Source organism: Dermacentor variabilis, chromosome 9, assembly GCF_050947875.1.
Source record: "Dermacentor variabilis isolate Ectoservices chromosome 9, ASM5094787v1, whole genome shotgun sequence".
NCBI classification, from domain to species: domain Eukaryota; kingdom Metazoa; phylum Arthropoda; class Arachnida; order Ixodida; family Ixodidae; genus Dermacentor; species Dermacentor variabilis.
The window spans coordinates 30,823,593-30,849,376 of NC_134576.1; the positions used below are offsets into that span (position 1 = coordinate 30,823,593).

The 25,784-nt window shown below is 46.7% G+C and overlaps 2 protein-coding genes across 7 annotated transcripts in view; one reads left to right on the plus strand and one right to left on the minus strand.

The window, feature by feature from the left end:
- Window positions 1-24,345, minus strand: part of LOC142592565 (putative phospholipase B-like 2) — an 88,229-nt gene extending 63,884 nt beyond the window's left edge. The window contains exons 1-5 of the mRNA XM_075704083.1: window positions 24,263-24,345; window positions 19,535-19,795; window positions 3,054-3,300; window positions 1,347-1,444; window positions 725-954 (exon numbers count right to left, since the gene is read on the minus strand). Of these exons, the coding sequence (XP_075560198.1) occupies window positions 725-954; window positions 1,347-1,444; window positions 3,054-3,300; window positions 19,535-19,767 (808 nt within the window). The 5' untranslated portion in view covers window positions 19,768-19,795; window positions 24,263-24,345. The remainder of the gene's footprint in view (window positions 1-724; window positions 955-1,346; window positions 1,445-3,053; window positions 3,301-19,534; window positions 19,796-24,262) is intronic.
- A 53-nt stretch (window positions 24,346-24,398) lies between these two features.
- The window catches only part of LOC142592566 (putative phospholipase B-like 2), a 137,600-nt gene continuing 136,214 nt past the window's right edge, over window positions 24,399-25,784 (plus strand). For all 6 annotated transcript variants that reach the window (XM_075704087.1, XM_075704085.1, XM_075704090.1 and 3 more), the window contains exon 1: window positions 24,399-24,470. The gene's annotated coding sequence lies outside the window, so the exon portion shown is untranslated. The remainder of the gene's footprint in view (window positions 24,471-25,784) is intronic.

A 25,784-nucleotide genomic window follows, 5' to 3' on the forward strand; every position in this document is an offset into this window, starting at 1 on the left:
TGACCGTACAGGCGTGTGTAGTGATTTTGTTTAATTACTACAGTTTTTCGGTAATCTACAAAACGCACTATTGTCACGTGGTAGTGGCGTTAAAGAACACAGTAGCAGTACTGTGAAAGGCAAAACTAGCTTTTATTGGGCGAACCTGTGCCCACAAAACAGGCTACACTTAAAGCACAACGATAGCGGCGAACACAGTCAGCGATCGTCGAAAATCTGATCAGCGGGTCAAGCGCGTCGGCTTTTATACAGCAGTCGTCGAATGTACCAGACTAATCGTTGGGACCCGCGTGCCTTCCACAAAGTTCTACACCATTCGCGGCAGGCGATGAAATCAGATAACATAAGGTTCGGCGACAACAGACAGCGAATACAAGCATCGATAACTTTCCAGAAATTTCGGATACATGCAGGCGCGTCCCGCGCTGTGCGATAACACTTGTTAGGCGGCGAAACGTGGTCGCCCGATAAAGATAAGTACACGTGTCACTATAGTATCGTCACTGTAGACGAAATACGTGCCAGAGAAAATTCTTTTTTCTTGTGAGAAACAAAAGCATCAGTGTATGCGAGCCTCGGTAAAAAGGAGACCAAGACGGTAATTCTGTTCAAGATTGGCTTCTCAAGTTACTCGTGTATGTCAAATGTCGAAGACGCAAGTCTCACAGTTTACTATGTGGCAGGAAACGGTGCATGCAGCAACCTCGCACCGCGGCATACTCACTTGGTCCCATGGTGTCCGGCGCGTAGTGCCAGGGAAATGTGTACTTCTTCTGTATTCTCAGCATGCTCTTGTACAGGAACCACGCGTCATGGGCCACATAGAGATCTTCGTTGTCACCGACGACTTTAACCAATGCCGAACACGCTGGCACCAGGCTCAGAGAGTGCAAATCTGCAGTGCGCCTCAGGGTTGGCTCAAGATCCAAGAAATCTCCCACGAGGCTGAAGAATCTGGAAAATGGTAACATCTTTTCACCGTTGCGTTTAAATTCAATGCGTTCAAATACACTTCCAGTTCACGAAAACGAGTAAAAGGTCCACTTACAATTATCACAGTTGATAGTTAGGTAAAAAAAAAAGTTGCTAATGTGCGATCATCACTTGGGCACACAATTTCAGTAGTACGGTGTGAATACCAGCAGCTTGCGATTTCTTTCATATTTATTTTTTACTAAACGCATGTAGAAGCGCAATGAAATAATTCACTTATCGACTGCTCAATATCTTTTCCCGCTACATTCAATAAACTGGGGTAAATGAGACCATAAACCTCAAATCAGGGATTGTTTTTTTTTCTTTTTTCCTGAAGAAAACACGGTAGCTGTGTTGGTGGAAGGGCTTACAAAGCTCTGGTGACATTTGTGGTCTCCCGCGAAGCGTCAAGTGGGACCTCCTCGAAGGCATCGCTCAAACCACGAAGTTGCCGCATTTGGAGGTGTACCTGCCGAATGAAAAAAATGAAAGAATGCAGCCATGTAAATCTCACAAAAATAAATACTACGTGCACTTCAATACCACGTGATCTCAATGAGAAATGCTGAATTGAGAGGTTGAGTTTAACTTTCAGACAACTCTGAAAGATTCAAGTTGCAAGGCCGTTAAGTAAGTTTACGCATTTTCAATGACCAAGCGAAATGGCTACAAAGCCATTCAAACGGAATCACGTTAAATTTTGTTGCGATAAATATTTGATGCGTGTTGGCAGAAAGGTGTGTGCTGTGCCAACACAGACCAAATTTGAGGATCCGTTAGAATCCCGTACTTTGTAGGCATCGGGGGAGCTCCAGAATTCCAATGACCGCCAGGGCTCCTGTCCCACAGCTTGACACGAGTAATGACGGTGCGGTCGAGAACCTGAAACTGATCATTGCAGAAGATCCTACTGATAAAATCTCGTTAACTTCATGTCAATTGAGCGGACTTGCCCAAGCAAGTTTTGAGGCCCTTTCATCTGCATTCTTCAAGCGTGATTACCTGATTTGAGGCAGAGACGGTACAGCTTTCGTATACACAAATTGCATGCTAAATGCACGGTCTGCCTTGTCGCACTAACAAAATGGGCAAGATGGAGACCACTACGCCGCTGTCGATGAACTCCAACGAGCATGTTTCTCTGTGATTGCCATTTTATTCTGTACGCTTCATTCATCTACTGTCGCTTACGCACCTGACCACTCACGCTCACCATCTCATGCCTCTCTATTCATTATTTTTAAGGCTTCAATGTGAACAGCCTGCTTTTCGTCGGTCAACAAGTGTGAACCTATAGAGCACGGATGGGCTGCCATCGGTGTTTCAGCCCCTGTTCAATACAATGAAATATGTCGTATTAAAGTCGCCCTGAGCTCATGGCAGCGAAACGGACCGTCCAGTGATCAAGTCCTACTTTTAAATAAAATTATACTTAAAAGATAAACACCAACAAACTAGGTTCGCGACACTGAACCCTACGCGTTCATGCTATTCCCAGTTCCTTCACCAGAAGCATATTTGAGTAGGTGCCACAGCTATAATGTATGTGGCCCTGGCGCAGCTTTTCTGGACGCTGACTTTCTTGAGATCTTGTCGGTAAGTGGAGAGCAAAACTGCCAAATAATGGTGTACTGTCCCAGCGATAGCATGAATGGACCACGAATCAAGGCAGAGATGAAGAACCATGATCGTGCTGCTTGTCTGAAATAAAAAGCCGCCACAGATGCAGCGTAAAAAGGATACACCTTTGCACTGGATCAGACAAACATGATTACTGCTTTTGTAAGTAAAGTTTCAAGTTTTCCTAAAAAGACTAATTCCAGTCTAAGGCTTACATGGCAGTTTAGTGGTGAAGTCGTTCAGTATGTGCCTAAAACTAGTCTCTGAAAGCTTCATATAAGGCTTACACAACATAATTCCAATGGTAGTAACATAGCCTCAACAGCATTCAAGCACTTTATTTTATTGTTGTTCCTTACAGTACGCCTGGCATTTAGCACACAAATAAGACGTCTTAGTTTCCCTTTATTTTAAGTTACAGACGTCCACTTTTTCCTAAATTTCTGCGAAGCGCCTACCAAGTTCCAGTACGGGTCGACCGCTCGCAGACGCTTCTCGTTCCGGCTCGAGTACTCGAGGTTCTTCTGGAGGAAATCGTACAGCTTGGCGCAGAACTCGGTCTGGTTGTCGCAGTAGTGGGCGAACATGTTCTCCCACTGAGCCTCCATGAGACTGCGCGTCAGGTACGCCTCCAGGGCACCGGCGGCGTAAGCCTGGAGTTCGTCCGGGACGTTGGGGCTCGACTCCACCTCCAGGTAGGCCCAGCTGAGAAAATCAACCGACGATCTGGCTACAACGACAGAGTAGATGTACTCTGTCGTAACGAGAGCTAACGAGAGCTAGATGTACTGTAGACGTGAAAAAACACACTTATTATCTCCTGGAATAGCACGTTTAAGGGCATACTGATGAAGGTAGCGAAAAAGAGCAGCACAATAAAGCACGGACATGCGGACAAAGAAACTACAGACGCGCATGCGCTGCTTGTAGTTATTCCCGAGGACAGCGCTTTCGTCTGTCGCTGTTTCCATTGCCCCTATCCCATTTTGTTTTGGCACTTTCCCGCTATATGCTGCTTTTACGTCACGCACTTGAATTAACTCGTAGAAATCATTATCTTAATTTGATGCAAATAAGAGCAAAGTTAATATGTGTCCAAATTTAATAGAAAACTTATTTTTCGTACTTAGTAGATAAAGATAAAACAATACCATAACTTGGTTCCCCGCTATAATTATGCACGATTGCAACATCATCTGGCCCTTAAATTTTACTTCACGAGCATGTTCAAAACGGTTTCGCAAACATTCATGACCACTGCAACGAACACTCGTGAAAAGGAGCAGCTGTCACAATTATAGTAAGGTGGCTACATCTCTTTCTTTTAATTTGATTTTAAGTAAAAGACAGTAAGAATTCGACCAATTTCCACAACTTTGATCAAGATTCAAGTGTAAGCAGACATTTTGGCCTTCAAATGCTTTTAGCTGCAGTTGTCGGCGACCTTCAAGTGAGCTTGAGCCAAAAGCCAGAGCCATTATCTGGCCACTGAAACGAAAAACTCTGGGAAAGTTGAAAGAACAAAATGAAATGATTCGAACAACCAGTCAGAACTTCATAAAATGCGGTTTCTGGCCCCCAACCTTTGTACATGACAGTAATACTTAAGCTAGTTACTGCCAAAACAAGTTACAAAAAATATTCCTTCTGAGGTCTTCCTAATGTTTGTTCACAATATCACCCAACCAGTAAATTCTAGTAGGCTGAAGTTTTCTCTGTCATTTCCCATAGCAACGTTCAAAAGGCGGATACAGGGCACAATACACTTGATCGTCATCTTTCGGCGCTGAGACAGGGATGCTTCTGCAATTTGAACGCTAGCTGTCCGTGAGTTCCTCGGCGCGGGCTTTGCGTCGCCTCGAGAGATGGCGTCACGGTACGTGGCGCCTCCTTCAGGCGCTTTTCTTCTTATAAATGGGCACCGCCCACGTGGACCAGTGCACAGTATAGCGTGGCGCGGTGCAATACGGTGTGGTGTGGTGTGGCGTGCCGTTGTGAAACTGCACTACACCCATTTTAAGATTGTGGCTCATATCATCTCCAACCAATCTGCTTTGCCGGTTGCCATTTCATGCTTACATCTACTTTCGATTACAGGAGAGCCAGCAATCTTTTTCTGCTACGACTTCAGGCGTAATTATCACTTCTGGTTTAAGCTTGATAAGTAATAAAGCGGATGTCTACGAGACTGTCCAGGAGGTCTGCGCCTAGTGGATCGACTGATTGCGGCGCGATTAAAGAACTTGCTTCGGAACTTCCACACCAGCGCTACAAGGACTATGCAAGCATGAGTTAAGTGCCCTTGTCGTGACGACAGATTACCGGGTATCTGGCACTCAGCGTGTCATTATGATCTTAAAATCAGTGTGCGGCTTGTACTTTCTGCTTTGATCAATCTTCTTCATACTGTTTAACAATAGAGCAACAACAACTCGTGACTTAGAAAAACAATCAAAAATGGAATTAGGTGCTAGTAGCCGTAATTGGGACAGTGCATATTCCAAACGCATCTACTACAGCCCGTCTTCACAGAACTTGCATTTCTTGCGCACCCTGTACATAAAAGGGCCTCGCCTAAACGATATTACAGAATATCGTCGTGGAAGCTGTGTTATAATTACATGTTGTGAGCATTTACATTAAAGTTGGTCGTAATTTCTATAATAATCTGTGGTACAACGGTTAGGGTGAATTATCATATATATATATATATATATATATATATATATATATATATATATACATATTGTTACGAAGAGTTGCGAAGAAATGGTTTTATTTACAGAAGATGGACGATGATCGTAGCGCGATCGCAGCGCAGGCCGACCTCTCAAACTCCTCGTTCTCTTCGTCTACTGTTTCTTTTGTTGTTGTCCGTGCCTTTCGTATCTGTTACATTTCCCCGCAAGGAGACGAAGCCCGTGGGGCGAGTCAGGATGGAAAAGCAGGGTAGAAAGGCTTCAGGCGAGCAATATGAGTCAGCTGAGTTCTGCTTGATCGCCGAGCATTGCACAGTAGGCGAGCTATGACGTAAGTGAGTTCGCTCAGGTGGTCCACAACTACAAATGGGCCTGAATATTGTGACAAGAACTTTTGGCACAATCCACGCTTGCGTTGCGGTGTCCAAAGAAGGACTAAGTCCCCTTTTTCCAGCGATACTTGTACGTGACGGTCGTCGTATCGCTCTTTCGAGCGACTTTGCGAGGCCAGAGTACGAAGACGAGCTATTCGACGCGCTTCTTCGGCGAGACACAAAGTCTTCGATACAGAATCATCACTGTGCTGAACGAAGGGTAACAAAGTGTCAAGAGGGCTTCGCAGTAACCTTGCATACAGGAGATAAAATGGGCTATAGTTCATGGTTTCGTGCTTCGTCCTGTTGTATGCGTAAGTGATGAAGGGCAGCACATCGTCCCAGTTCTTATGATTGGAGGAGACGTACATGGCAAGCATGTTGGTCAACGTTCTGTTTGTCCTTTCAACGAGGAAATTGGTCTGTGGATGATACGGCGTGGAATGACGGAAATGTGAAGTGCACAAACGAAGTAACTCTTCAATGGCATCAGCCGTGAACTGCCGACCACGGTCGCTGATGATGACACGTAGTGGGCCATGACGAAGGACCACGGAACGCAGCAGGAACACCGCCATGCAAGCAGCGGTGGAAGACGGTATGGCTGCAATTTCTGCATACCGTGTAAGATGGTCAACGCAGACAATTATCCAATGGTTCTTGTTGTTAGATAACGGGAATGGACCCAAAAGGTCAATGCCTACTTGCTCGTACGGTGTACTGGGCGGTGTCAGTAGCCGAAGGGGGCTGCAGTGATCGGTCGCTTGTGGCGTTGGCACGTTTCACAACTAGCGACATAGCGCTTGGTTGTTTCGTACATCTTGGGCCAGTAAAAGCGCTCCTTCGTGCGGTGCAGCATTCGTACGAAGCCGAAATGGCCGGATGTCACATCGTCATGCATGGCGCGTAGAATGTCGGAGCGGGGACTCTCGGGGACAACAAGCAGAAAACGCGCTCCATGCCCGGAGTAATTAGTTTTGCAGAGCAATTTATCACGCACAGTAAAGCGACCGCTGCCTTTATAAGTACGGACGGCGGCAAAAAGCGGATCGAGCGTAACATCATCCCGTTGTTCTCGCTGAAAGTCTGCCGCGTCAGGGAACGTAGAAGTAACAGCAGCGAGACAGTCGTCAAAATTCTCAGCATCGCAGTCGGTAGTCGCAAGAGGAATCCGAGAGAGGCAGTCTGCGTCAGCGTGACGACGGCCACTCTTGTACGATACCACAAAGTCGTATTCCTAGAGGCGCAGCGCCCAACGTGCGAGGCGACCAGAGGGACCACGCAAACCGACCAGCCAGCATAAAGAATGATGGTCGGTGATAATCTTGAATGGTCTACAGTCTTAGGCAAAGTTACACCCTTTGGCTTGCCCCTTCTGCCACACAACAATAATCGTTATCTGCCTTGATGCGTTTCCTTTCTTTAACGCTGCGAGCCCGCAACATTCCAGGAACGAACGGCACGCGCGTTATCAGAAGGAGCACTCCAATGGGTGTAAACTGTTCTATGCTGATAACGCGCGTGCCGTTCGTTACTGGAAAGTACCGGGCTCGCAGCGTTAAGGAAAGGAAACGCATCAAGGCAGATAACGATTATTGTTGTGTGGCAGAAGGGGCAAGCCAAAGGGTGTAACTTTGCCTAAGAGTGTACCGTAAAGATAACATCGAAACTTTTCTATGGCGAAGACGGCTGCCAGGCATTCCTGTTCCGTAACCGTATAATTGCGTTCAGATTTGCTCAGGAAACGGCTGGCATATGCGACATGTTCTGCGCCACTGTGACGTTGTACAAGCACCGCTCCTATCCCAATTCCACTAGCATCAGTGGAATGCCTTCAGTCGGGCAAGATGGATCGAAGTGACGCAAGAGGGGTGCTGACGTTAGTATAAACTTCAGTTGAGAGAATGATGCGTAATACTCTACTGTCCAAGTGAAGGACGCATTTTGTCGCAAAATACTTGTCAACGGGTAAACGATGTGGGCAAACCGGGGAACAAAACGACAAAAATACGAACATAGGCCATTGAATGAGCGGAGTTCTCGTGCTGTCTGTGGCGGCTTGAAGGAGCTCACCGCTTCAATCTTACGAGGATCGGGTCTTACGCCTAAGTGTCGACTAAGTGTACCAGGACCAGTGTTTGACGTTCGCCGAACCGACACTTTTTTTTAGTTTAGAACCACTCCAGCTTTCTCAATGCAGTCGAGAACGAGGCTGAGGCGTTCATTATGCTCTTCATATGTGCGGCCAAAGATTACAACATCATCGAGGTAACACATGCATATCTCCCACTTTAGACCACGTAGTAATGTGTCCATGAATCTTTCAAAGGTGGCAGGAGCATTGCAAAGGCCAAAAGGCATAACATTAAATTCGAATAGACCATCTGGAGTCACGAAAGCGGTCTTTTCCTTGTCGGCAGGGTCCATAGGTGTTTGCCAATACCCCGGATCGCAAATCAACTGTTGGGAAGTAAGAAGCAGTGTGTAAGCAATCAATGACGTCATCGATTCGCGGTAGTGGATAGACATCCTTCTTCGTCACTGCGTTTAGATGTCTGTTCTCCACGCAGAATCTCCAGGAGCCACCTTTTTTTCGGACCAGGATTACTGGGGCTGCCCATGGACTAGATGACTCTTGAACGACACCTTCGTTCATCATCTCCTTGACTTGCTCTGCAATAACTTTGCGCTCGGACGATGACACTCGGTAGGACTTCTGGCGGATGGGGTGTGCTGAGCCAGTATCTATTCTGTGACGAGCGCGGGACGACGGTAAAAGAAGGGGTGCATCTCCATGCGTGAAGTCGAAACCAGCCCCATGTCTGGCAAGGACTTGTACCAGTGCTTGGCGTTCCGATGTACCGAGAGCCTTGCTGATCATGCCAAACATTAGCTCTTCAGAATGGCGATTATTGCAAGGAGAGAAAGCTGTAGAGACGTCCGTAATTAGTGCCGCTATTGAGCTACATGCGGCTTCATCGAAGAGAGCGATTTTCATACCGCGAGGAAGGACAACCGGCGTGGCGGAACAATTCAGCGCCCACAATGTGGCGACTCCTTTCGTCATGCACACGACGGAGCAGGGCACAAGTATATCTTTTTTAGCATATCGCAGCTACAAAAGGCCACTAAAGCGCTGCTGCGATATTTGAAAAAGACCGGATTGAGTCAGCGTCTGTGATCCGGACTGAGTGACCGACTGATATCTCCAGTGGACTTTCTCTTCTTTTAATCTTTCCGTCTCCCTTTCCCTTTCCCCAGTACAGGGTAGCTAACCGGGCTCAGTCCTGGTTAACCTCCCTACCTTTCTTTTATCATTTTCTCTCTCTCTCTCTCTTTTTAGCACAGTTTATGCGGAGAGGCCTAACTACAAGGTCAATACAATCAGCATCAACAGCAGTTGCAGAAACAAGTACGGGCGTCAGGCACCACGATGGTGCAATCACTTCATCAAGAACACTGAGTGTGTCTGTGTCCCTGTCTTCACCACCCGAGCTTTGTTCGGAACGTGCTGATATAAATAACTTGTTCAATGATATTTCGCCACAACCACAGTCCACGGAAGCGCCGCGCTGTTCAAGAAAATCGATACCGAGAATAACGTCGTTCGAACAACGAGAAAGAACAAGGAATTCCGACAGAAACACTTTCCCAGCCAACAAAACACTCACAGCACAAACACCAAGGGGATGAAGCCACTCGCCGCCTACTCCCCGAAAGGTGGTACCGTCGTTCCATCAAAACATAACGTTGTGGCCTAGTCGGTTTTTGAAAGCGCGGCTCATCACAGACACAGTCGCCCCAGTATCAACTAACGCCATGGTCGGTATTCCGTCAATCAAGACATTCACTTTGTTTTTATAAATTATGGGGTTTTACGTGCCAAAACCACTTTCTGATTACGAGGCACGCCGTAGTGGAGGTCTCCGGAAATTTTGACCACCTGGGGTTCTTTAACGTGCACTAAATCTAAGTATGCGGGTGTTTTCGCATTTCTCCCCCATCGAAATGCGGCCGCCGTGGTTCACTTTGTTTTTGAACATCACAACAGGCAGAGGTATTTCTTGCAAAGACCGTCCGGCGACCACACCTCCATTGGTCACGGATGCTAGTTTCCCGACGGCGGTGAGGAAGAACGGCGCCGAGGGGAAGGAGAGCGACGCGAACGGCTATTTGGTGGCGTCAAACTCCGCTCAGATGCTGGCGAATCGCTGCGTCTGGTCTCGTGTAAGAAGTGGTCCATTGGGAGCAAATCGGTCGTGCGCAAGTGATATGAAGTAGGAGTTCTGGGTGGCGAGAACATCGGTGGTGTCCTACGTGATTGACGACCTTGGAGACAACACCGAGCCTGTGGAACCGCAGTTGTAGCACACGAGAGGGTCGCGGTTCACAGCGTCTTCCTCAAAACGAATGGTAGGCGGCTGCGGTCGGCGAGAAAGTTCGTTGTCATGTGAATAACGTGTCTCTGCTGCTTGCTGAAATCCGTTATATCGTCGATAAGTCGCGTCGTGGTAGTAGGGTCGGTGCTGTTCTTGTCGCGGCCTGACAGAAGTCACAGGGCCTCGGGGGTGAAAACGCGGCTGCTCTCGTTGTGGCCGAGCGTCATAAGTAGGGCCTCTGTCGTAGAGACGTGGCTGCTGTCGGGGCGCGAGTTCATAATCCTCAGTGCCGCTCGCCGCAGGATACGGGGAGAAGGATGCCACGTTTGGCTCAAAATCTGGTGGTAGGTGGAAGCTATGCGTGCCTGGATGTGTCACTTGCGCGTGCAGGCTGAGCTCTTCCCGAACTATTTGTCGGATCGTTGATGCCAGATCGAGGGGCTGGTTGCTGTCCACGCTTGCAACTGTCATCACATTGGCTAGCCTGCCAAACTTCGGCGTGATGCGCCTTGTCTTCAGTTGCTCGAAAGTACGACAGCGCCGAATGATGTCAGCGACAGAAGCCAGGTTGTTTTTTGCGATGAGGAAATTATAAACATCCTCGGCAATTCCTTTTAGGATGTGCCCGACTTTGTCCTCCTCGAACATTCCAGAGGCCACCATCCTACACAGTTTTATTACTGCCTCAATGTAGGTCGTGCAGGTTTCGCCTGGCACTTGAGCACGTTGCAGTAGCGTCTGTTCTGCCCTTTTCCTTTTCGTCGCGGAGTCGCCGAATCGCTCTTTGATTTCAGAAACAAATCTTCCTCATGTTGTGAACGTTTCCTCGTGATTTTCGAACCACAACAACGCAGTATCCGTTAGAAAGAACACGACTTTCAAAAGCTGAGAAGCGCTGTTCCACTTGTTGGCGGCGCTCACCCGGTGATAATGGATGAGCCATTCCTCGACGTCTTCGTCCGATTTTCCGGCGAAGGGACGCGCATCTCTCAGTTGTAGAATGGAACTGGTCGGCGCAGCAGTTGGAATGGGTCGTTGTTCGTCTGCTTCGTGGGACATATTCAGCTCCGGTGGATTCGGTGGGAGTCCAGCAAGGCGACGGCTCCGTCGGAGAACTTGTGGTTCAGCCTCCGTCTTCGGGTGTCGATTACCCCGCACCTCCCACGACAACCGTTACGAAGAGTTGCGAAGAAATGCTTTTATTTACAGGTGATGGACGATGATCGTAGCGTGATCGCAACGCAGCCTGGCCTCTCAAACTCCTCGTCCTCTTCGTCTACTCTTTCTTTTCTTCTTGTCCGTGCCTTTCGTATCTGTTACAATATATATATATATATATATATATATATATATATATATATATATATATATATATATATATATATCATCAGAAACCAACGAACAATGAGGCCGAAACCGCATAGGGGCAATATATATATATATATATATATATATATATATATATATATATATATATAAAAACCAGAACCAAGGGGGTTAACCGAAGGGCCCGAGTATCAGTAGTCATATAAGAAGCCAACGAACACTGACACCAAGGACAACACAGGGAAAATTACTTATGTTTAGTCAATGAAATAAAAAACGATAAATTAATAGAAATGAAAGTGTATGAAAAAACACCTTGCCGCATGTGGTGAACGCTCCCGCAACCTGCGCATTTCGCGTGCGATGCTCTGCCAATTGAGCTACCGCGGCGCCGTTTCCCCGTCCACTTTCTTGGATACTTATGTTCCCTAGTAGAACCCTGGGAGTGTAAGCAAGCGCCACCACTCACAGACCTTGGTGGCGGATGTGGGACATCCTTTCCCGAAACGCGAAGGTTGTGGAATCGTTCCCCACCTGCAGTGAGTTGCTTTTTGCATCCACTTTTATTTCTCTTAATTTATTGTTTCGTTATTTCATTTATTACACGCAAGTAATTTCCGCTATGGTGTCCTTGGTGTCAGTGTTTGTTGCCTTCTTATATATATATATATATATATATATATATATATATATATATATATATACATATATATACATATATATATACATATATACAGTAGGTAAAGAGAAATTCTTCAGGCTACCTTTCAAACGTAAAGAACTTGAGTGGTGCTACAAGGTAAACAAGTATTTAACTTCAGCAGTTTTCGATTGGTGGACCAATCTTCATCAGGGTTTACAAAAATATGGCAGTTCCGCCCTGGGGTATATATATATATATATATATATATATATATATATATATATATATATATATGAAGATAACTATAGCATCGCTAGAATAGTATGGTATAAAATTCAGTGTGTTAACAGTTCTTGAAATGCTGTTAACTCGCCGCGATTGAAATAATGTTTCAATCTTTCCGTTCGCAGCTATTCTGGTCGTGAAGAATTCCAGCTCTCGTGGAATCACATGTTGATTATTGTACACGTGCGCAGGCTGTTTGCTGTACCACTGCCTTGTCCGTTCTTTTGGGTCATGTAAACTTTTGGCCCAAAATGTCCATCCAACGTGTAAACTGGGGAATAAACTCGTTTTAATTTGGTTTCATTTAAACAGTAGCCTCATGTGAAACGAGCATCCCGTATAGCCAAGCCGTTCGACGTGAGAGAATATCTTCCGATAAGCACGAGCTTGCGCAAAATGATAAAGATCTGTGATAGACGCTCACGGAAAGAAAATACCCGGCAAACATATTTGATGACGCATTGAATCGCGCTGACAGCCTCGATCTCCGGCAGCTACTCACCGGCGAGAAACGATCTGTGCCGCTCCCACAAACAAATCTCGCCCTAAGATATTCGGCATCAGACCCGAATGTAAGCCGTTTTCTGGAAAAAAGACACTATAATACATTGGCTCAAAGTGAACGGCTCAAATACAACTTCAGAGCACAACCCCGAAGAACCTACAGGCGATCGCGCAACCTTCGCGACATGCTCGGGTCACCGAAAACTTAACTGTCTGAGCATACAGGCTGTCATGTCATCCTTGCAAGAAACCACGATGCAATGTTTCCATTCACATGAAAACACCCTGAATGATTACTGGCAGGGCACCTGACTTTTCAATAGCAGTCAACGGTGATTTTAATTGCGACAACGCTACTGTAGTTTACTTGCTTGAATGCTGAATGTGCAGTATGCCAATACATTGGCCACACATAAGCTGTAGCTTTCGGTTTCCTTTCAACAACCACCCAGCACAACAAAGAAGCATCCCAAATCTTTCACTGTCCAAGCACGTTAATATGCCCGGCCGCTCTTTTGAAAAGGTTAAAGCCACAATGATAGAGTCAGGCTTTAAATCGCATCACGAGCGATAAGCTCGGGATTACACAAATACACAACTTTGACGATATTCAAATTTAATAGATAAATTTATCTCTATTCATTATTGTGCATTAACTAATGTTAGGGAAAAGCGTCTTGCCTTTCACTGCTCTTAGAGTGGCCATCTTTTTAATCTTAAAGCCATCATGCTTTCCTGATTTTAATTTTAATGCTCTTTTTCTCAAGTTTTTATTCTTTAGCTCATCTGACTTTGCGTTTTCTTAAGATCGTGCTACTCATGAAACGCGTGCTCAATGTTCCAGTTTCGGCGCCACTTTATCTGACCGCCTTTGCAAACATTGGTTGTTCAATGTCAACATGTACTATCGATTTAACTATTGTGACTGTGATTCTCGTTTTGACACAGCGAGATATGTTTGTGGCATTATCGATATCAGAGGCCATGTAAGCGGCCTCCTTTGTAACACACTGCTTAATGTGATGAAGGCCATGCCCCAATTGAAATGGTAATAAAGACTTTTTTTTTTAAATGACACCAAATATTTCCTTTATACATATAGTCATATCACAAGAAGCCAGGAAACAAGGACAAAGCCTTTGTTCCTTGGCTTCTTGTGATATGACTAATAAAAATCAGGCCCTCGCTTTTCTTTCTTCTAGTTCATTATATGTGTGCATCTCTGCGTGTGTGCGTGTAGATAAATAGATATGTTAACATTAATAAACATGTCCGACGGCCCAATTCGTCCCGGTACCTCTCACAGATATCTGATACTCCAACGATTAGGCTATCAGAAAAGGTGGAAGAGAGCATCGTTAAGAATTTTCCGCATACAAGCTACCGCGTCCAAACGCTGGGCACATTTTCCGAACATCGGCAGTTTCGCATCCGTCTGATCTCATGCATCATTGAGGCGCTACGCCTGCAAGACTGATAACGCCGACGCCATATGAGATGTTTGGTAGCAGAGGGCGCTGTTCCTTCCACCGAGCAGGGGCTGCCTTGAGTTATGCGACGCGCCAAGATGCCTCGCATGGTTTGAACACTGTGCTATGAGTTCAAACGCCACGCTAAACTTTGCACCGACGTACCATTCGGTCGGCGTATCTTCCTTCGAGCAAACCTGCCTGTTCTCTTATACGTATAAGCCCGCACCGATCATATATCCCATTCATCACCTGCATGTCATGATCATTATCATAGGGAAGGTTGGGTCTTCGCCGGGTATCCCTGGCCAATTAAAGGTTCCCCTTCCTCCTGTCCATCCGTTGTACTTTCTCGAGCTTCGCTCAGGTGAACACTTGCTCCTACTATCCACCAGCGTATCCATGGACAGGATGCCTTGATTCCTACCAGCACCTCCCGGACATAGCAAGCGGCAACTTTGGCGTTCAGCGGCCACCAGAAGGTTTACCACATGTTCACTGGTCTTCGCAGGGAAAAAAGGACATATATATGACTGCCTGGGCGATTATTACCGAGAAAGTTTTGCTAACCGATAGGAATTCTTTCACCCTTACGAAGAAACGCCTCGACGCTTGGAAATAATGCCTCCCTATTTCTAACACATCTCGCGTCGAAGACGTTGTTGCACTTTGTCGCCGCGTCGATTCTGCTACACCCGAGTTGTATATCATCCTTAAATGTATATGACCTGTTGCCATCAACGGACATGCCATGACCTTCCTTCCTTGAGCTTCCTTGAGCCGCTAACCACCATTCTTCTATAGGACTATCTTACTATACGCTAATACCCTTGACCTTCCATAGAGCGTCTCTGAAAATCTTCTTGGCCTCTTAACGCCCAGCATCATCGACAATTGACAGAAGAGATGCTCAAAGGCTGTGTGATAAGCGCGAAACATTTATCGTCCTGATGGTCAACGCTGGCTCCCCAATTCACCACGTTTCCTTCTCGCTCATTGCTTTATAGCCTTTCACGACAAATGACCTCTTCCTATCTCAGTTCCAAACACCTACTGCCTGATTAGAAGCCGTTTATACTGGCCCGGCCTTTCGATAGCGAAGCAATGTACACCGCTTTTTGCGCTCATTGTCAGCGTCGTATGCATTCGAGCTACGCGCCTGCCCATCACGCACTGCCAGTTGCGTGATCCACCGTCCCAGTCGGATTCGGTGGCATCGACCTTACTGCGCCCCTTCTTTTTACTCTCACCGGCAATCGGCGAATAGTGAATGCCGTCGAGCATCTCATTCCCTACGCTGAGACAGCGTCTGTCGATTCTAGCTCTGCTTCAACAGTTTCTTCCTTCGTTCTTCAAGGCATACTTTTGCGCCATGGCACTTTTAATGTCCCGAGTCAGATTGGAACACCATCCCTCTCACAAATGTCAGCAAATGCGCTTCGAGCTTCTGGAACCAACCAAAAGACAAATTTTCGCTGTCATTCACTGGTTAGCGGTCGTAGTTAGCGATTTCGTCGCGCGCTTGATGCATGACTGTCATGTATATTCAACCGCGCCACATGAACTTTCTCATGCTTTTGTAATTTGTCACTTGCAAAATAACACCGAGGTTCAGAGCACAACTGCTTACTTCACATTTTTCCATTTTCACTTCCTTACGAAACGTTTCTTTCTTCCCCACATCTCTCAATCCATTTGCACGTTTCTGCGTAGAATACATTTTACGCTCCACAGCGAACCTAGTGTGATAGTATGCACAGAGAAGCCAGACAAGTCAGCGAGATTCATTACAACACCTTCAATCGCGTCATATTATTCCATTCCAGCTGATGACACGCTGCTTCTCTTAAGACCTGTCCACACTCAAGGCTTGTGTGACAAGTTGTGAGTTGGGGCGCTGGCTAACACTCACAAGGTTAGTTCTAGTAGTGACACATAAATACCCAAGAAAGTGTATGGGGAAACCGCGCCGCGGCAGCTCCCTTGGTTAGAGTATCGCACGCCTAATGCAGATACGTGGGATCGTTCCCCACCTGCGGCAAGTTGTTTTTCATCCACTTTCATTGCATTAATTTATAATTTCTTTAATTCAATTAGTAAGTACAAGTAATTTTCCTTTTGTTTTCCTTGGTGTATCTGTTTGTTGGCTTCTCATGAGATGATTAATAAGAATCGGGCCCCTCGGTTAACCCCTTTTCTTCAAGTTCTAGCCCCGTTTAATTTGTCCAAGCACCTGTCCAAAGCAACAGTGTTGAGAAGCGCGAGGGAGACGCGGAGGACGAAGTGAATGCGGAAAATGTTAGTTCGGGCTTGCGGTTTCATGGTGAATATAGTTTGCTCGTCACTTTGTGTAATTTCCGTAAGCAATATGGCACTTTTTTTAGACCATACGGAATTTTTATGAATGACCTGTGGCAGATAGCATAATTCTAGTCATTGAGTAGGAACAATTAAAGAGGTTGGATATTACTTGCACTGGAAATTGAAATACATTATCGATTAACAAACATTTACGAATTAACTTTTTTCCGTAATTACATTAGGGAACATATTTTAGACTCTGAGTCTACAAGCGATATATCAACATAGAACAAGCTTTCAGGATAACACAAGCTTGCAGGTATTTCCACAGTGTGCGACTAGATACATGGGCGTTCCAGTAACTTTTACGCTTCAATGCATACAACGGCGTTTTGTTGATAAAGTAAGTGAAGCTATGTTGAATTATAATGATAACTGTCACAGTGCATATCTCGGAACACGTGCTGTCCTTTGGAGTCCTTCCGAGTGGATATGCCTGTCAAACGTATCGGCTACAACTCGTAAGTTGCAATATGAGCCGTAAAATAATGCATTAAAAAGTGAATTAGTGAATTCGTGTTCAACAGTCGGTTGGGTAATTCCGTTACTAGTGCAAGTAATCTCCGCTGTTTCGAGTAGTCCAGCTCCAGGACGAAAATTACGCAACCGACACAGGCGATTTTTAAAATACCGTGTGGTCTAAAAGAAATGCCGCAGTTTCGCCCGAAAAGCGAAGCACTGATTACGATAGCAAATTAGTAGATAGCTATACAAAGTAAGGATAGTCGTTTTATCAGCCGTATAACTTGTAAGCACTCGCTTACTAAATTAACAATGATATAATATATAAGCGCAAGTGAACGAGGTCGTAGGAAGAAACAGACACAAAGAGACCAGCGCTGTCTTGTGTGTCTGCTTCTTTCTCCGTCCTTGTTCAGTAGCACTACACATTCTATCGTGGATTCGAACCAACTAGCCCGCCAACGTATTTTAACTAAATTAACAAGCATGGTGTCACGCGCGCACAGGTAAACATGAACACATTCCTCTCGATGAGCGCAGAAACTCGATGTCAAAACACTGGAGTAAGGCATCGGGGCAGCAGCAAGTGGCTTGACCTTCGTGCATTTCTCGCTTCAACGCGAACGAAACGTCGAAAGCACAGCGCATACGAAGCTACCGGCACTGTGCTCACTCTGAAAACATCGCAGATCGGTTTAAAGCAGAGGCACGCGGGGGCGCGCGCTTTGGCCATGTCGCACATAGCGATAGACACACGGTCCGATTTGGTGTCTGATCCGGCGTCCGACGCGCCGGCACGGTAGCCGGAATGGAGATGTTTTTCCGTGCCGAAGTTCCAGATCGGACGCCCGGCGTTCAACACACCGGGCAGATTTTCATCGTCCGACGCGTCCGACAACAGCGCCGTCCTTTGGCCGCAGCCAATGACATCGCGGCTGGCATGTGACGTTCTCTGACGTTTCCTCCACAGAGGCGGTGCCGGGGGGCTGGTTTCTCGCAGTCTTTTCTTTTTCTTGCCTGCTGCAGTTTGTTTTCGACACGATATATAGTTGCCAGTTCAGCAAAACTATCTCGAACGTGTGCCGGTTCTGCAAAAGAGCGCCTAGTACACTACAGTACTAAGCTACTGGCGAGATCGGGAGCCGTGATGCGAGGGCATTTCGCAGGCAGACAGCACAAACCGACCGTCTGAGCGAGGCAGCTCGCTTCGCTTGCACGTTTGCTCTTCACAACGACTGCGTCGAGTAACCCAATTGTATTTGAGTATGGGCGACCTAAGTGTTCAGTGTTAATCGTTTCGGCAAAAATAAGCGCTCTTCGACGAGCTCGGGCTGGATCACAAGTGCCGTAGGCCACTGCGCCCTCCTAGCTACGCCTACAGGCCCTATCGCTGGCTGTTAACGGAGTCGTCAGTGGAGAACGCGCCGTAGTGAAGAGTTTTATCACTCGCAGGGTCATAATTTTATTGACAGTGTTCGCGTAAAGCGAAGCAGTGTTGTGCAGAATTGTTTATATTGCGTTTCTGGACGTGGATGTGAAGTCTTGCTCGAGCGCTAGCTGTGGGCGGACCTATACGCGCCGCTCCCTCGTACGGATGCACGTACCGTGTGGCCCGAATCCTCGTATGCCGCATGCCGGAGCATGCAACGCCGCACGCTGGATCGGACGCGGAATCGCACCGTGTGTCTCCTGCTTGTCGCTTTCAATGCACATGAGCGTCGGCAACGCGTCCCTTCGGCGTTCGCGATTCCCGTCGCTAACGCCGTAGTAGGCGCCGTGGTTGCCTCCACTCTGTACGGGGCGGGTGAGGGGGACGTCAAGGCACCCTAGCAGCTGCCGGAGAACACCCCTTCTCCCTCGCCTGACTCCCGTGCCTCGCACGCGATAGGAGAGGGCACGCATACGGGCCGTGTTCCTTGCTGGCTACCCTCCCACACTTTCCCTCGCACATACAGCGTACGGCGCGCGGCGCAGGTTTTATCGCCGTTGGACTTGATACGGAACCTCACGGCGACGCTGACGGCAGAAATGCGCCTGGATTGTCCTTATAATTGCTCTCGCAATAAAAGCACTCAATAAATATGTGTGTGCAAGAAATAAGAAATGCAAGCTTTGGACTGTGCAGAGTGGCTTCTGTAGTCACGATTCATACATGCGCTGCGCAACATATGACTGCCGCAGCATAGTTTTACTAATTTTTGTGCTTTTAGCGTGTGCACTGATAGTACCCTTTAAGTATAGTTCTGTCATAACAACAATATCTCCTCATCATGCCTAGTATGTATTCGACATGCCTCCTTTCGTCACTCGGTGGCGGTATACCGATTCGTTGCACTGCGTAGCGTTACTCAACATGATTCCATACACGTCACTACTGTTGTACTAGAGCGAAGACGCAGTTTCCCATGAACAAAAATGTAAAAAAATGTTTACTCACCCGCTGTTCTTGATGTCGTCTCGGAAGTTCGCCCATGCTACCGGGGCCAGGGCCGATGAACCCCCAAGATGAGGCGCCGACGGCGGCTTGCCGTCATAGATCTGCAGGCGACTCGTTCCTAATTCCGGTGCAGCCCAAGCCCATTGGCAGTCAGCCGCTTCACACGCAACCATAAAACCGGCCAGGAAAGAAATCGGAAATAATATACCAATGGCCATCCCCGAGTGCCTCATTTTGCTTGTGGATTTTACAGTAGAAGACCTGCACACAACGAAAACATAAGCATGCAAATATGATCAGCAATTTCTCGATATCATGCGGAACCCATATGAATCATAAAATTGACGTTGTTTTGTAGTTTGGAGCGTTTTGTATACATTTTTTAGTTTTCTGGCATAGAATGATCTTTACTGATGCTGTAGGCAACATTGTATATCTTCGTGCGCACATCTGTTCAAAAAATTTGGAGGAGCTTAAGCTTCGCCTTTAAGAGCGGGACGCGATAGCGTTCAAAGACCCTTACTGCTTTTCATGCTTCCTGGCAACCGCGGCTTATGTAAGAGTAACGTTTACCGGTAAACGCTGGCTGCGAACGCTCTGCACGAAGGGCAGCTTTCTGGTAGAAACGCGGTCTCTTGCGTGTGTCGATGTCCCGTTATTAAAGCGAAAGCTTTACTGGCCGCGAACTTGCGATTTCGCCGTGGCGGTGCTCCGAGGAGGCACATGAGGTCACAACGCTCGCTTCGCGGCGAATATTTCTCTCTTTCTCTCTCGCTCTCTAGTCACTACTGCGCATGCGCCACTAGTATCACTGAGCCACAGGTGTCCCGCCGCTGCGCAGCGCCGCGCCTTTCCGCCACCGCCGTTTGATATGACGTCACACCACATTCCTCGTCATTGCGCTCGCCTCTACTCGCTTCGCCAGCTGCGTCGCATGCCTGATAACATGTCGGAGGATTGAAAAGGAGAGCTAGCGTGTGCCGCAACCACAGTTGAGGCGGCAGTATGGACGGCGACAATTCTGATAAGCAGGGGTAGGCCTGGAATCGACATCGGAACGAGATGAAGAGGAAACGAATCGCACAGGAAACCGACGAACAGCGCGCCGAACGACTGGCTAAACGCCGCAACATAGCTAAACAACCAGACTAACGTGGACTTGCAATCGAGATTAACCAAGGCTAAACATGCTATGCCTCAGCTTTCGCTACGTATATGCTGGCATAGCAGAGCTAAGCCACTGCCAATTTTTGTTGTTTCGCACTTTTAATATATCGGTCTGAGAAGAGCTAACATAAAGGTATGCGCTGTCGGTGTTTTTACCATTACATTTGTTTGTGGGCTGCCATTCATAAAATTACGAGGAATAACGTTGTAAAGAAGGAAAGACAAGCTATGATCAAGTTTGGTGGTGGAGGAGGGGTTGGCTATGCCATTTGGTTCGAAATTCTTTTTCCCGAGGCGATGTCCCACATGGGACGCCGGGTTTTATGCGACATTGGCTTTCTACGACAGTCGCGTTAACACATTGCTTAAAGGTATGATTTTTGAATGACTTGTTATATTTAATCCATTCATTGTTTTATTTCAAGAATTGTCGCAATTTCTCTTCCTACTCAAGTTCATCCATCTGTAGAATACCCACATTAATAAAGTTTAGATATCCTTCAATAATATTTCTTACATTTTGATACCTCATAGGAACTACTTTGCGTTCTATTCACTTGACAAAAAAAGGGCATTGACAATTTCGGGGCCTTCGGTTGCCTTAATGCAGAATAATAGGAACACGTAGGCTTCGAAAAAAAGCTAGCCACACCCCCAAAACGGGAAAACTTAATCAAGGCAACTAAAGCTGCAATAAATGCATTCGTATCATGCCGTTTATGCAAAGTGAAAATTGCATGCTTTGTACAATACCTAACGGAAAGGAATGTCCGTATAAGGTTACACAATTGAAAAAGTGAACACCACGACATAAAAAGTGTCCCACCTTATGTGGACCAATATCTTAAACACATCCGTATACGTTATACCATGCTCACATACAGGATAATTCGCAATCCAGTTAAGTAACTTACACACCATATATTTACTTGATATACATGTATTAGTAAATAACCAGACATAACTGAACTGTTCGCATATATTCCCATTCCAGCCATTTTTTTTTTCATACGAGGCATTTCTATTCAGAGTGCAACGATATATCGTGGTTTCCTTGGGCCGATTCCTGTACAAGACATTGCAAGCACGCACACACGCGCACCCACACGTACATGCACATTTCTCAGAAGTTGTTTTTATTGGCATACGCGCCGTCAACGAAACTATTTTTGCTGCCTGGATAATTTCTTTAAAAAAAGTTCATTGTTTTACAAAAATCTCTCGAACAGCATGTGAAAGCTTCCCAGAGAAGTCAATGCCGGAGTTCCTACATGGTTTGGGGTGCATATCTCAAAACTGGTGCTGGTCTGAGGGCCCTTAGAGAATGTGTCACAAGCGTCGACCAACCGCTGTTTCGAAAAAAATTATTCAATACTAAGGTTACACCTTTCATGTCAAAATAGGTGTCTGAGGGATCCATATTAGCGCGTCAAGAAAGCACATACTTGGGAGGGTAGAAGTAGAAAGCAACAGAACGGGGACTAAACTGTTTGTGATGCAGTACCATTGATTCTTTGGGTAGTGGTGCGCAGGTAATCGAAACGGTATGGCGCGAAAAAGAGGTGGACGCGAAGATATACGAAATGCATGCTAAAGCATTCTGAGAGCACACCATTCGAAAGGCGGTATCGAAGAATACGTACAAGCAAGCTGCATGCGTGCGTAAATCACGTCGAAAAATGTTAGCAATGCATGCATTACCGACATGCATTAACGGCACTTTCCTTTATCCTTTTCAAAACCAGATCCGGCTATTTTATACGTCACTGTAACTTTTTGCTGCCATGTCAGTAAAACCAAAGTGAACGCAACCGCGCACTTACTGCAAACTATACACCACAGGAGCGTGAAAACAATACGCGATTAGGACGGCAGCTACTGTTCTATCGCCATGGTAACATCGGTGATTTCTGAAATACTCCTCACATTAAAAATGACTCAGTGCCCTTCCACTCTGTGAAGACGGGTGACCAGCAAAGCTGCATGTGTATGTGGGCTCCTTAATGACGAACTGCACCTCCGCCGCGGGTCGGCCCGGCATTGCACTATTCTAGGGATCGGCCCACGTATGGGGAGTTTTACGCTTACGACACGAAAATTTCCTTGGAAGGTAGAGTTATGCAGGTTCGCTGTAAAAAAAAAAATTTCAGCATTAGATATCACCGTGGTTAACCACGTCTTCGTTAGTATGACCACATCACCATCGTTTGTGCCGCGAAACGAAGACCGGTGATCGCGCTTGTTCAGAAAGCTGTGAATATTAGAAAAAAGATGAAAAATATCGTCAACAGAGACAACGATTTTCTTTGATACCTATGAAGAACAGGTATCATGACCCAATAGATGCGGCTTCATGGGCGTTAAAAGGTAAACATATAAAAGGATCCACTTCTCAAACATTAACCCTTGACGGCAGAAATATGACGCAGTTTGCTGATATAAAGATCACTATAGGAAAAGGAAAGGAGCTGCCCTCCAGCTTCCCTAAATTCCATCAGCCTTTTTCCGAGATGTCTGAATAGAAATATAGTAATACCCCGTAGTACTCCGATAGCAGTTGTTAGCGCTTCTGTTGTCTCAGCTTCTGAGCCAAAGTCTGTAAAAGAGCTGAAAGCTTGTCTGTCGTTACGGACGGTACTGAATGCATGGGAAAGAGCCCCACTCGAAGTTCGCGATAGGTTCTCTCAAGATATGGCGCGAAGATAAGTCAAGTGCCGGCGATGCAAGCAAATGGCTCTGCTGCACGTCGGCCACCGATATCCAGAGTATTTGACGCTATAAGAAGTTTGGGTGGCTTTTCTCGAACTTAGCGGCTGTAGTGTAGTCCTGATGCCACGATGCAGACGCAATATTTAGGATGTGCACATAAATCATTGCCGTGAACGAACCCACGCTCACTTATCCCAAGTTGTTTTTATTTGCATACGCGCCGTTAGCGAAGCTGTTTTCTCACGCGCGATATTTCTCTTCAAAAGCACTGAAATATACGGTGTATAAGCAGCGCAATTGGACTGTGAATTATCCTGTGAAGTGTTGCTGTGGCGTAACGTATAATGACGCTCTTTAAGAATTAGTCCCGCGTTAGGTGGGAGACGACATGTGTTAATGTTGGCTTTGTCCATTTAAGATGTACTTCATAACCTAGAACACATGCAAAGCGTTCAGCTGTTCTTAGTGCTAGCCGAGGCCAAGACTCGGTCCGGAAAATAATGCGCTTGCCGAGTACGTGATCCGAAAGCGGAAATTTAATCTCAAGTGGCTTGCACTGCTCCGAATAATCAAAAACTTCAACCGAATTGCATATCAGTCTAACGCTAGCCATCAAGATTAGTTACGATCGCAGAAACGCGGACGCAGTCCGTCGATACAAGTTGAACTGAGAAAGGTCACTCGGTAAAATGCAGAGAATTAAGTTGTAACTTCGCCAACCTCTCGGCTCATTAGCACTGGCATTCCAAAGCACTGCCTCACGGTGCACACGCGGTGTCACAATATTATCCTGAAGCTCACACGCGTTGTTGACAATCTCCTCGCGGCCAACAAACGAGAAGCGAAGCTTACCGCAGGGAGACGCCGGCGTCCGTCCGTCTTCGCTGCTCCGCGCAGCGCACTGGCTTATCGCAACGGGGACGACGTCACGTGTTGGCGCTACTGGCGTCATCGAGCTTCCTTCAACGCTACCGTATCCGGGCAAAGGGGGCGGAGAGACACAGGCTTCGCTCGAAGCGTGCTCGTATCAAATATCAGCTGCAGCGCAAATACAGAAAGGGTAAGTATCCGAGAACACCTAAGCACTTCTTGTGAGTTGTGAATGCGAAAGGATTATGTCCAACTGAACGCAGCTGAGCAGTACTTCGAGATTGTTCGTGGGCAAGCGAGCGCGTAGAGATGCTTGGCCAACGCCTCGTAGATAGCACAAGGCTGGTGCACTTCGATCCATGGCGTCATGCTAGCTTGCCCGACCGCTATAGAATCTAACGGGGACGCTCCCGAGTAAGCCGAGGCGATTTTGATGTCACCGCCTTCGTCACGCCAGGCTTGGCGATTGAAATTTCGCTCCAAGCAGCATGATGTAATAAAGCAGAGTACACAGCCTGACTGTCTACGAGGCGCTGCTTTAGCCCAGCGGGTCTCTCTTTTTTTTTATACGCTCGGCTTGAGCGTGGAGTTGTATGTTCGAAGCTCACATTTACGCGAAACGTGAGCTTTACGCTTTAAGTTTCACGCGCCAACGCTTGACAGCGAGATCTGTACATTAGTAATCTTTCGCAGCTTTTTCGGCGTTCGGAAACCGAAACGGACTTAGCATCTTCTAATAAAACCATACGGGCGCAGTGTGGCGGCGCAGATGTCAATATGCGAAACAGATTAGAACGCTCGCCGTGAACAATAGCTTGACGTCAATGTTATCGCATTATAAAAGCGAAATCTATATAAGCGAAAATGAGAGGTATCGGCACTAGAAACAGCTGCTTTTTCGGTGGGGCGGGCACGTATAGTTCGTACACCCGAAAAACAACATGCGTACGACGAGCGCCGGAGGGAACAGCAGCGAGAATGCAGACGGCGCCGGCGTGAAACGACCACAGACAAAGAACGTTCCCGCGATGCTGAACAAAAACGACAATCGCGATCCCGGGCACCTCCGAACCAGAAACAACGCCAGAATCGCAACGCAAAAAATGACACCCATTCCACTCAGTGAAGAAGGAATGACAGCGAAACAACTTTGCTTTTTGTTTGAGAGCTTTTGCTGTCGTCAGCTTTCACTGCCATTCCATCTTCCCAGAGTGGAATGGTTGTCATTTTTTTCCTTTCGAATTTATTCTGTTTTACACCGAAGCTGTATAACTCCACCTCCAAATGTGTTTGTCGTGGCCGTAGGTAAAAAAACTCAGCCAATCAGCGGGAGGCTCGCGCCGCTGGGTTGCTTGCAGCACCAGCAGATGGCACTCGCCGCCACGCATCGGTGACAGAGGTGGCGCCGGCCGTGCAGAGAAAAAAACAACCAGAAAGCTCGTCTTCACGCATATATTCGCCGCAAGCATTTACCGGTAAAGATTACGGTTGGACAAGCTGCACT